The sequence below is a fragment of the Phalangium opilio genome, unplaced genomic scaffold (genome assembly GCF_054372755.1).
Source record: "Phalangium opilio isolate 3A_F unplaced genomic scaffold, DU_Popi_V2 ptg000662l_1, whole genome shotgun sequence".
NCBI lineage: Eukaryota > Metazoa > Arthropoda > Arachnida > Opiliones > Phalangiidae > Phalangium > Phalangium opilio.
In genome coordinates, this window is record NW_028324246.1 from 128,661 (window position 1) to 140,303 (window position 11,643).

The following is an 11,643-nucleotide window of genomic DNA, read 5'->3' on the forward strand; positions in this document are numbered from 1 at the left end:
TGAGTGTCAAGATTTTTAATTTAACAAAATATACAAGTGTTTAAAGTATCTTAATTGGTTAAAGCAATAAGAGCTTCTACCAAATTTCCATGATGTTCTCTTAGTTTCAGCTCAGCAACTGTGCGAGGAACTTCAAGCTCATTCATCTTTAATTAAAGAAAGAAGTTCAGCATTAACAACAGTAAAACCAAATATTTACTGATTTACAAAAAAAAATTTTTAGAATAATCTAAAAAGACTTTCAAAGTGCCCTTTTCACATCCAAACACTATGTTTTTTTTTAGAAAAATAACTCGATTTGGGAGTAAGATGTGACATTAAAATACTTACAATTAACTCTACATCATCCTTCTTGATTACAACTTTTGCAAGTTCTTTCTGTCGCGCTGCTTTTTCCGCTGTTTCTTTGGAGTGTTTGTCACCAAATATTGACATAGCCTGAATCGAATAAAGTTAGTCGTAAACGTAATTATATTATTAATAGCACGTGGACCACATCATGTGGTTTGTTATGGACCAATGTATAAGCCTTGGCGAGAGACTCACATTTAAGATATCTTGTTCACCGATTTCTTTTTCTTCCGCATAGTCGGTAACTTTTTCCAAATCCGCGGCTCCACTGTCATGTTTAGCAGCTTTCTTTTGAGGTTTTTCTTCATCCGCATTATTTTCTTCTACTTCAAGATTATCCAAGTTGTTTTCATCTGCCATGTTGATGAGAAATTAACGATTCAATGAAAATAAAAATGTATCGTCGTCTGCTCTTCATAGGGGATAGATACGCTGGGGTAAGACATGATAGAATACACGCAGAGAGGTTTAAGCACGATGGCACTCATACTCGTAGTCATAGAGTAGGAAGAAAACTGAACTTAATCGATATGGTCTGATACAGCTGCTGACAGCTATGGTGCAGCTGCAGCGCTTTTCTTTAACTTAGCAATCTGTACCCTCACCTACGGACGGCAACGAAGTCCTCCCAGTATATGCTCAGCTTTTCTGTATGATCATACGCTACAAACGTCGAGAATGCCCCCAGTGTCTTAAAAAATAAGCTAGTTCTCAACTTCTCATACAAAAATACAATGACACTAGGCGGCAGCACTTAAAAATCGCCTTCCGAAGAATAGTTGCGTGCGAGACTTCCATTGCGGCAAGTTGGGCATCATCATTACCGCTCCATCTTACCTCTTTTCTCCCTGTCCCAACAGTGCTCCCAGCCTCACCGATGTAAAGGATTTAAAGTTAATAATTTTTTGTGGTATTACGTATGGCGGCTGTAGGGACGAGGAAATCGTTGAACCAAATTACATTGTTAAAGTATTTTTCATGTGAAGTTTTTATAGTCATTATAATATCTCTTGGATACAAATCAGGTAAAAATGATTAGTTTCGACTTGGTTGATCTTTCCTATCCTTGCAAATTACCTAACCTACAAAATAGCTAGGCTTAGTCTCATCTGTCAGAAGTTAGCCCAGTGGGCTTCACTGCAACATCGTTTTTTGCAAATAAAATTTTTTATTGCATGACAATATTTATAAACATGTGCAACTAATATGTAGAATAGGAGGGCAGAGACCAAATTGATGTTCCTTTCATGGATAGGAATTATTTTTCTAGCTTTTTAGTGAAAACCATGTAAAAGTTTCCTACTCGCTACCTATAGAGTAATGGCACCTCCCTGCCTTTGGCTACGTTACGCTCTATGAGAAATTAACACGGAGTGCCACTACTCTATTTCCCCATGGCTTTTAGAGTACTTTTTTTATAGAGTAATGGCAGTCCTCCGCCTTCGACTGTATTAAGCTCTATGGGGAAATAACATGGGGTGCCATTAGTCTATTGATGGTACTGTCGTTCAGAAATACATTAGAGACACTTTTGAATCATGTTAAATCAACTAGTCACAATAGTGTGACATGATATAATGTGAAAAGAAAGTGGGATAACACCTAACTTGGCAACTCTGTTTTCACCCAGAAATGCATTTGAAAAATATTGATTAGTGATCAAAAATGGTTCATTTGCATAACTGATTAACGTGTTTATTCGCATGTGCAGTTATACAATGCATATCGTATCTAATTCTTAGATTAATTTGCTAAAATAGTAACACTGGCGCGTATTTTTAAAGAATGTAGTCCAGTATTGAGCGTGGAAAGGAGGGAGCAGAATGTGAGGTTGGAAGGTTCTGAGAAGGAGCCCCTCAGCTCCAACATGGCAACTGCCGGCAATGAACCTGACAAAGCTCTGTCTGAATCTCCTTTGGTGGAAGTGCCAAAACAGCCGTACGAAGCAACCGATCCCATTCCTTCTTTTTATAAAGTACTTGTTGTAAGTCCCACTTTTTCAAGTTACGCGTATAGGGACTTGGCAGTACTACGTCATGCAACGTTTGTTAATCTTTCTTTCAATATCTCAGGAATTGGACTTGAAATCAAGGACTTTAGATTCTGAACTAATTGAAAAGCTGAAGAAATCATTTTCTCAGCAGTTGGATTTGCCTTTGAAAAACATTGGTGTCAGTCACGTTAAGGTATACACCATCTTCAAAATACGTAATAGCGCGCCTCCAAGTGAAGAAACTTCCATTAAAATGAATTCAGATTGAAAATTATGTTTAAAGTTTCACTACAAGACAATCTTTTAACGCTGTGTCGCGAGTTTGTCATATATGACGCGTGACGCGTTTCATATATCACGCGTGACACGTTTCTTTTTTATGTAGCCTGATGAGGGAGTGGTAGAGTTGTACTGCGTGTACGTGATGGCCAATGACCTTCAAGACAATCAGATAAAGGAGGATCTCGCAGTTTTGTTGCCAGCCTCCGAAGTTGCGCGTTTAATATCAAGGATTAGGCTCGAGAGAGACATACGTCCCGTGAGAGTTGTAAAAATTGAAGCCAAAGGAACCAAAGAGGTATATGAAGGTCATAATAGTTAAGAGTCTGTCATTAAAAAAATTTATACTCTGATTAGCCATCACTGAAGTTGCGATCGAGTCATGATGATATAAGAATATGGACCCTCTTTAGGAATCATATCTGGTCGTCGTGGCAATTACCACTCATTATCTCTTCCAGCCTTCTTGCAGTTTTTGCCTTCTCACTCTTAATGGTATTATTTTCATGTAATTTTTACCGCTTTACTGCCAACTTGAAAAAACACATGTGTTAATTAGTCAATTCAAATTGTGTCTGACACTTCTGACTCATAAGTTGAAGGAGCTCCTCTTGGGTTCGGTCACTGGTTGTTCAAAAACTAAAGACTCTGAACGTAGTGTTAAATAAAATGTCGCTTCCTGTGGCATCCCTAGTATGTAGGCTAATCTCCTACAAAACAATTTTTACCTTGCCAAAGGCAGGAACCAATCATGGGGGCGGAGCTAAAACTAGCCTTTGTTAAGCTTATCGGGCAAGTCAACTTCACCCCTCGACTATGGGAGCACCTAGTGGCATTTGTTTAAACTAAACCGCAGCAGAGACTTGCTTTAACTATCTACCTCAGTTTGCCATGTGCGCCATCTATATGCCACATTTTCTTATAACAAGCGCTATCTTATGGAAAATAAAAAGCTATTGAGTGATCAGAATAGGAAGTGGCCTAAGGCGTGAAAATTTCTCTGACTTAACACGAGAACTTAAGCCATCATTCCACTCTGTAAAGTTAAACGCCATTTTGGCTTAAAGGGGAGGAGCTATCTTAGACCGCACCTCCCTGACCTCTCTTATAAGGGACTTATGAGGGAACTGTAAAATTTTCAGAGAGATGTTGTTTTGTCTGGGTGTGGCCCAAAATCCCCCCAGACTAAATCCCCCCGGACAAAATCCCCCCAGACTAAATCCCCCCGGACAAAATCCCCCCAGACTAAATCCCCCCAGACTAAATCCCCCCGGACAAAATCCCCCCAATACTGATTTTTAATATTTAATATCTTGACATTGGCTTTAGGTTTTCATTTGTTACCGAAGAGAACTGATGAAGAAATCGCGATTAACAAACTCCGATTGCGTCAATGATATTCGCCACATAGTTTATCAGCCTGTCATGAAACCTCGAGTTAAACACGCTGATACTATACAGCCAGAAAATAGAGATAGCTATTTAACTGAAACAGAATCGGAACAAAGCCCCAGTCCAGTACGAAGTCCCTTGAAGGTCAAAGCCAAAGGCCTTTTAGAACGGTACTTAAAGATATCTCACAGGCATTCTGTATACTTAAAAGTAACGTTACAAATATTTTTAAGGAGGGGATCGAACGCCTCTTTGACATTAGACCTGAATAGATCTCAAGAAAATCTTCACACCGCTTGTCACAGGAAACAATGGTAAGTTAAGTTGGGCCAAATGCGCTTGAAACTTGAAAGGGGTCACTGAGTGTTGCAAACATGATGTACATTTCAAAAAATTGAGGTGTCCACTTTTAAAAAGGCAAACGGGAATTTAAAAGCTGGTTTTGGACCAGAGGAAGTGTACTAGGCCTATATCCCAGAGTGCCACGCGGTGTCTTTGTTTCTTAGCGTCACGTGGTGCCTGTGACGCATTTAAAATAATTATTTCCCACCCGTCGATGCCCTCTTTACAGTATCTTGAATTAAACTACAGTAGATACGCACTCAAACTAATGAAGCATGTTGGGGGCGGGTTTAATGTACACTTTTGGGCTCTGAATTTAACATGTCGAGGTATAATGCTTTAGTGATGACTTCCGTAACTTTCTTTAGCACGGCTGAAGAAATTTTAATATCGGCGGGAAATAGGATGACAAGGCGGCAGCTAAGAAATTGCCTTAAAGACGTTAAAGCCTTGCATACAGAGTTCTGGGTCAGTTGGTCATTCCTGCTAACAAATATGCGTCGTTTTTTCTTCTTTCCACTTATTTCTATTGATTTGCGCGGTGTTTTAGCTAAATGGGTGCTGTGTTTGTTTTATATTTATTTTATAATCCTTTTATATTCAAAATTAAGGAAATTCCCATGAATCATCCAGAAAAAGTTGAGATTGCTGGGAGTGGCACCAAAAATCGTTACAAAACCATTCTACCAAGTAAGTAAACATTTTAGCAGTCTTATATTGTTGGCCACTTAGGTAGACTGCAACGTGCACCGTTTTAGTCTTGTTACTGGTCATATTGCAATGTACCCTGTTTTAGTATTGTTTTCCACTTTAGCAGACTGCAATGTCCCCTGTTTAGTTTATTCTTGGCAACTTAGGCAGACAATGTAGTGTTTCCGTTTAGGTTTAATTGTTGCCACAGACTGAAATGTACTGTAGTTTATTGTTGGATACTTAAGCGTACCATAATGTACTCCATTTTAGTTTTTAATTGGCCACTTATGCAGACTGCAATGTCCCCCCACCCCCCGTTTTGGTTTATTGCTGGAAACTCAGGAGAATTGCAATGTCCCCCTTTGGTTTACTTCTGACCACTCAGGCAGACTGCAATGTCCCTGTCCATTGATATTAGCTTTGTCAGTATGAATGCGAGATGATTCAACTATTTGAGTTTCAAGCCGAAACTTGACTCTTATGACATTAGCGTAAGTACCATAATTACCCCAGGGGTAATTATGGTATTTATGATATTAGCTTATCAGGTATTGACTTAAGGCGCGATTCAGGGCTATTCGCACACCAGTACTTCTTAGTCTTCTTGGCGATTTATAGTTAACCACTATTTTTTTGTAAAGTTGTCCAAATACAATTTTATTAACAGATGAATCAACAAGAGTACTACTTGGAAATTGCAATGACGATGCTCTAGATCATTACATTAATGCTAATTATATCAGGGTAAATCTTTGTTGAACAATATTAAGAAGACGAAGCTAGATTTTTTTCTTTTTCAATATTTGGATGTGTGATATTTTGTGAAAGGGATACGATGGGGAACCGAGAGCGTACGTCGCTACTCAAGGGCCCATGGCCCACACGGTTGATGATTTTTGGAGGATGGTGTGGAACAATAGATCACCGATAATCATTATGATCACTAAACTAAAGGAAAAGAATAAGGTTAATTAGCAGTCGGCAAAATTTGAAGACTCGAAAATATTCACTAATTTGAATCTTACAGGTTAAGTGCGAACCTTACGTTCCAATTCATAGTGACTGGTACGGTGATGTTCAAGTTACTGTTACTAAAATGGTCCATAGGGATGGTTATACAATTAGAGAACTATTCCTAAAAGTAAGACGGAAACCTGATATGAGACATTTCTTTAGGAATATTGAGATCAGTGAATATGACTGTTATGTTCTTTGATTTCGCGTTAGTATGGTGAGGAAGCTCACCAGGTGCTCCATTTCTGGTATACAGCCTGGCCAGACCATAAAACTCCTAGCACAGCCAAACAACTTCTAGCCATGGCTCTGGAGGTTGAAGCACTCAGGCACAATAATAATGGAGGGGTCAAGGGACCCGTTGTAGTTCATTGCAGGTAAGAAGGAAGCACGTGTCAATTTTTTTTTTCCAAATTTTAATTTAATTTTACGTTTGTGAAGTGCCGGTATTGGGAGAACAGGGTGTTTTATAGCTACAAGTATTGGTATACAACAGTTGCTGGAGGAAAGCATGGTTGACATTCTTGGTATAGTTTGTTCCTTAAGGCTAGACCGGTAAGTTTACCAGAACCATTTTTTTTAGGTTTTCAACTCTCGAAGCGACATCTACCTACCTCTTTTCGTATTTATTTTTAATATCGGTAGATGTCGCTTGAAACGAATGAATTTTTTGAATGAACGCCATTTCTCGAGTGGCTTCGATAGATAGTGCGGAGACAAGTGTTGTCAGTCATTTGTGAGTGCGATTCAACCACTATGTACGACAGACTGAAAATCGTGTAGTTTTGTTCGATTCGTATCATTCAGTTCCAAATCCGAGATGCTAGCAACAGTCACAAATTACTGGCAACACTGAAGCGCGGTTAAAGTTAAGAGCGCACTATCTATACGTAACCACTTGAACGATGATTTGAGGGCGTGGTTTACGTTACTAACGCAATGAGGAAATTGTAAAGTGACGAGTAAAGTTTCTAAACGTTGCAGAGGTGGAATGGTACAAACGGCTGAGCAGTATGAATTTGTTCATCAAGCTCTAAGTTTATTCGAAAGAAGCCTTCCTGAACAGAATGGTGAGTGAATTCAAAAAGACTGTACAGCAGAAATTTTCGTGTCACAAAATATACCAAAAAAAAAAAAACCTTCTGGCAATACTTAGGCTGTAAAATTGAAAAATTTTTAAAAAATAATGTATCGAGAGAGAGAAATTGTTCAAAAAAAAAAAAAGTCGAGCGGCTTTCTAGTTCCTGTTTAATGTGTGGGAGAGAAAATTTTTAAGGTATAACCGTAAGAAGTTAAAGAGGTTGAGCCATGTGCGAGGTATACAACAAAATTTTTCTAAATTAACGTTCCAAGGCTTAAGAAAATGGTCGTATAATCGAATCGAGTTAGCCATTTCCAAAAAAGCATCAATACCAAAACACAAATTTCAAATTTGCAATGAATGATATTATTACAAATGGTATCTTTTTTCAGCGTATTGTACTAGTACCATCGTAAGCGCTCTCAAGAAAATCTATTCCTAATTTACTGTGATGTCTCTACATGTTGTGACGTCATTTTTTTAATTTTTTGTGAGTGTGTACTCGCGCGTATTGTTCGGATCATCGTGTACTTTCATTATTTGAAAGCTTGGTAGGTTAATTAATTAATTATTACTACAATTGGTCACGGTCATTTTGCCTTCGTAAGTAACAATCGATGGATTGATTGGCTGGCTTAATTGATTAGCTAAGTCATTATAGCTAATGATATCTCAGGTTATTTAAATTACTTTTAAATTAATGGAAGTATATTCTGTACGTCGATTAACTACTCTTAAAAATAATTAACTAACTAACTAACTAACTCGTGTAAATTTTTAATTACTAATTGTCTGAATTTATACTGTATAAAAGACAGTTAAAAACTAGTCAATTAATTATTATATGGCTATGGTAGAAACAGTTTTGACATAAATTTACATTTTTAAAAGCACAATCTCTTATTAAAACTATTTTATTTTTAAGAGTAGGTTAGATATTGTAAAGTTTCAAAAATTATTATAATCACGTAAAAAGTTTAATTTGTAATGACTTACACCTTCCCATACTAAAGCAAGTAGTCCACTAAGCCTTGTGAAACCGTACCGTTAACGTAACGTCACGTATCCAAATACGTACAGAACGCCATCTGATAGCGTTTCTTGAACGATGCTTTCGGACATAGGTAATGGGCGCCCTCTTTCGGATGATTTACGAACTTAAAACGGTAACGATACGGTTTCGCGAGGCTAAGTGGACTACTTGCTTTAAGGACCATGGTCATCAAAAGTTTTTTTTTTTAGATTTTTAGAATAAATTACCTTTAAAATTAAATTTGTAAAATTGATCTTAATATTCGCCAGGTAATTAGCAGAAATTTAAATGATCAGATTTTGCCAAAGTAATTAAGTCTCTCTGCTCTGGTTTAGTTTAAACAAATGCCACTAGATGCTCCTCCCGTAGTCGAGAGGTGGACTAAGCTTAGCAATTTGGACTAGTTTTAGCTCCGCCCTTCTGGACGATTTATGAATGGTTCCTGCCTTTGTCAAAGTAAAATTAGTGTTTAGGAGTTTAGCCAGCATGTTAGGGGCTCCCACACAAGAGCCGACATTTGATTTAATCTGAGGAATAGTCCGCTACCACGAACTTTCTCGTGACGTCACACCCTCCTATCTCTTACCTCGCTTTTGGCAACCAGGCGGCCATACAATTTAGACGACCAATATTGACGTCACATCCCCATAGCTCCTCCCCTCTCAGTACCACTATTAATGGTATTCCTATATTTTTTATCTATTCTAAATTTTTAAGGAAAACTTTAATGACCCTGGACCTTCAAATATGTACAAATGAACCACTAATTGATTTGCCTGCCATATAAAATTAGTAAAATACAAAAAAATTAAATTGCTTTGCATGATGTCCAAAAGATGTTTGTATATTGCTCCTAAGTTAACATTACTACGTCATAATAATACCACCTGACTTTTTGCATCAGATTTTTTCACAAAAAGCTTGCCGTCACAGAATGTTCCATGAAACGCGGATCACTGTTATACCCATTTGTATAGTTTTTATCCAATATTCGAGGCTTGTACTTCACATAAGCTCACATCATGAATTTATAATCATTCACGTGAATGTGTATATATAGCTTTATTTAATCACTATCTTAACCCCCTCTGACGTCAGGTTGTCGATCATGTTTTTTAGCAGTCTGTTAATTACGCATTCGTGTACTTGCTAATAAATTCACGCTTATACACTCAATGACACCGTATAATATTCAGTCCCATAAAAAATGCTCACTTTTATAAAGCCCAGTTTGAATGTCTTAGATGAAAATAAGCTTTGTGTATAATTTAACGCGTGAAATTATACCATAATATGTCATAAGTCGATTATATTATATATATAATGTTAAAAACGCGATTATTTCAGGTGTCAAAAAGTTATTTCAAAGTTGAATATTGTAAATTTTACTAACGCGTAATATCTAAAATTAAAATAACGAACGCCGCTTGTTTTTAGGTTTAGGTTGAATGCTAGATGGTAGCACTGTACAAAAATCATAGGTCGTTTAGTTTAAACAAATGCCACTAGATGCCGCTATAATCGAGGGGTGGAGCTAACTGGCCCTCTAAGCTTGGCAAAGGCTACTTTTAGCTCCGCCCTCATGGACGAGTTCTGATTGGCTCCTGCCTTTGGCAAGGTAAAACTAGAATGTTAACGGTGGCCCTTGGGGGAAATTGCCATAGAACATTTTCGACTCGGAATTGCTAATAGAACCCATTGAAATTAGGTCCTTCCACCCTTTCTAAACACCCTGTATACACAGCGACATCCAGCGGACAAATCGCGTATATCAGCATATAGCGGCAGAGAGAATTTAGAAGGGGAGTGGAAGGGGTGGTTTGGAATGTAGCGCAACGTCGTCTGCTAAACGTTATCTCGGCAGGTAGATTTCCGGTATGATGCGTTTGTAATAGATAGATTTTAGAACACGTGACCGGAAACTCGCCTACCCCAAAAAGCTCAACGCGACATCTTGTTTGGGCGTTTTCACGACGGTTTAATAGAGTCAAAGGGGGGGGGGGCTTCCACTCCCCTTCTAAATTCTCTCTGATAGCGGCCTTGCACAAAACCTTACAGTAAGATTTATAAAAATGAAATCTTAAAACGGAGCGTTAGCTTATGTGTACTAATAAAATAGTAAAGAGAATGGCAAGATATTGCGCTATTGATATTCTGCTGAAGTTGTAAGGTAATGGTACCAAAATTGCTGTACATTAACCCATCTGTTTTAAGCAATTAAAGCGTCGTTTTCAAATGGTATCCAGTGCTGCCATCTAGGCTTAAAGGGAGTATAAAAATATTGTTTTCTTCGTGACAAATCGGGTTTTTATACTCCCTTCAACTGAAAGGAAATATTTGTGTAAATGTTTTGGTAGTCAAAACATCGCGTTGCAAGCTTTAGTTTAGTAATCTGAAATACCTTGATTACCTAAGAGTGTTGATATCTTACTTAAAATAGTATGACTTAATCAGTACAATATTTCAACAACCACGTCCGCGTACAAAATAATGAAATATCCTTGAACCCGAAATACTAAAAAAAAAGAAATACGGTTCGATTATATAATAGTGTATAATTTCCGATTTAAATGTTATAAAGCGTGTCAATGTATCGTGTTTAGAATTTAGTATATATTTCTTAATTTCACTTTGAATGTGACTATACTTGTAAATCTGATTTACATAATGTAAAATGTACGTGTAAAGCGCAAGGTTTGAAATATTTAAATGTATATATTGTGGGTATAAAAAATGTTGATTTCTAGTCATATTTAATTTGTAGAAACTCGTTGTTGTAATGACATTTTTTTACCCCAAATTGTTACTGTTATTATAATGATCGAAGAAAATCCTGTTGAAATTGTCTTTAAATGATATATTCACGTCTTCACGATCTATCGGCGTATGTATAAGATGATCGAATTTGAAGGTATTAACAGTATTGTTAAGGTGCAATAATAATGCAATATTTGCAGCAAATGTTTTTTTCACGCGCCTCAATCTTATTAAGGTTAATTAATGGCGCAGAGTTTGTTGTCTATATCTATGTGTGTGTAAACAATTGTAGAATACCTGACACATTCCATTTATTCCCCCCCCCCTTGAATTATTAGGTACGTGGCTAATTACCAAAGTTTTATTGTTCGGGTATATGAATTTTTAAATTATGTATACAATGATAGCCATTAAAATTTTAAATGTTATTGGTGTATATTTTCTGTTCTGAGTTACACGGCATTAATCTAGTTTTGTTGACTGATCTGAATTTATTAGGTGTAGTCCATAGGGAGCAACAGTTCTGACCCTGAAACGTGACACCTTCTTGCTCTTACTGGAGTTTCATCCCCCCCTAACGGTTGGAAACAGTATTCTACGCGCAAAAAATGCCAACCAGAGGGAACCTGCGTGACGTCAGACTATCTCTTCCCCCTAGCCAGCTTTTAGCTCCCTATGGCGAAAAGTCCCCACAATCTGTAGTCCACT

General features: G+C 37.4%; 2 protein-coding genes across 2 annotated transcripts; one reads left to right on the forward strand and one right to left on the reverse strand.

The window, feature by feature from the left end:
- Positions 1–738, reverse strand: LOC149588146 (huntingtin-interacting protein K). Its single transcript, XM_089863062.1, has 3 exons — positions 547–738; positions 331–438; positions 1–146 (listed from the first exon to the last, which is right to left on the reverse strand). Exons 1-3 carry the CDS (start codon positions 709–711, stop codon positions 51–53), a joined length of 369 nt encoding a protein of 122 aa, XP_089719188.1. The 5' UTR covers positions 712–738; the 3' UTR covers positions 1–50.
- Positions 739–1,162: 424 nt separating this feature from the next.
- Positions 1,163–11,363, forward strand: LOC149588147 (receptor-type tyrosine-protein phosphatase R-like). Its single transcript, XM_089863061.1, has 16 exons — positions 1,163–1,376; positions 2,136–2,335; positions 2,424–2,537; positions 2,730–2,921; positions 2,981–3,118; positions 3,953–4,185; positions 4,249–4,329; positions 4,726–4,825; positions 4,969–5,047; positions 5,718–5,794; positions 5,879–6,016; positions 6,078–6,191; positions 6,278–6,441; positions 6,506–6,619; positions 7,049–7,134; positions 7,538–11,363. Exons 1-16 carry the CDS (start codon positions 1,271–1,273, stop codon positions 7,585–7,587), a joined length of 1,986 nt encoding a protein of 661 aa, XP_089719187.1. The 5' UTR covers positions 1,163–1,270; the 3' UTR covers positions 7,588–11,363.
- The last annotated feature ends 280 nt before the right edge of the window (positions 11,364–11,643 follow it).

Bases quoted from the DNA above. Each gene is read 5' to 3' on its own strand.
- LOC149588147 (XM_089863061.1), top strand. From the start codon at position 1,271: ATGGCGGCTGTAGGGACGAGGAAATCGTTGAACCAAATTACATTGTTA. The intron at 4,330-4,725 runs GTAAGTTAAGTT...AACTTTCTTTAG, and splicing joins GCTTGTCACAGGAAACAATG to CACGGCTGAAGAAATTTTAA. The intron at 6,442-6,505 runs GTAAGAAGGAAG...ACGTTTGTGAAG, and splicing joins CCCGTTGTAGTTCATTGCAG to TGCCGGTATTGGGAGAACAG.
- LOC149588146 (XM_089863062.1), bottom strand. From the start codon at position 711: ATGGCAGATGAAAACAACTTGGATAATCTTGAAGTAGAAGAAAATAAT. The intron at 439-546 runs GTGAGTCTCTCG...TATTCGATTCAG, and splicing joins GTGAACAAGATATCTTAAAT to GCTATGTCAATATTTGGTGA. The intron at 147-330 runs GTAAGTATTTTA...CTTTAATTAAAG, and splicing joins AGGATGATGTAGAGTTAATT to ATGAATGAGCTTGAAGTTCC.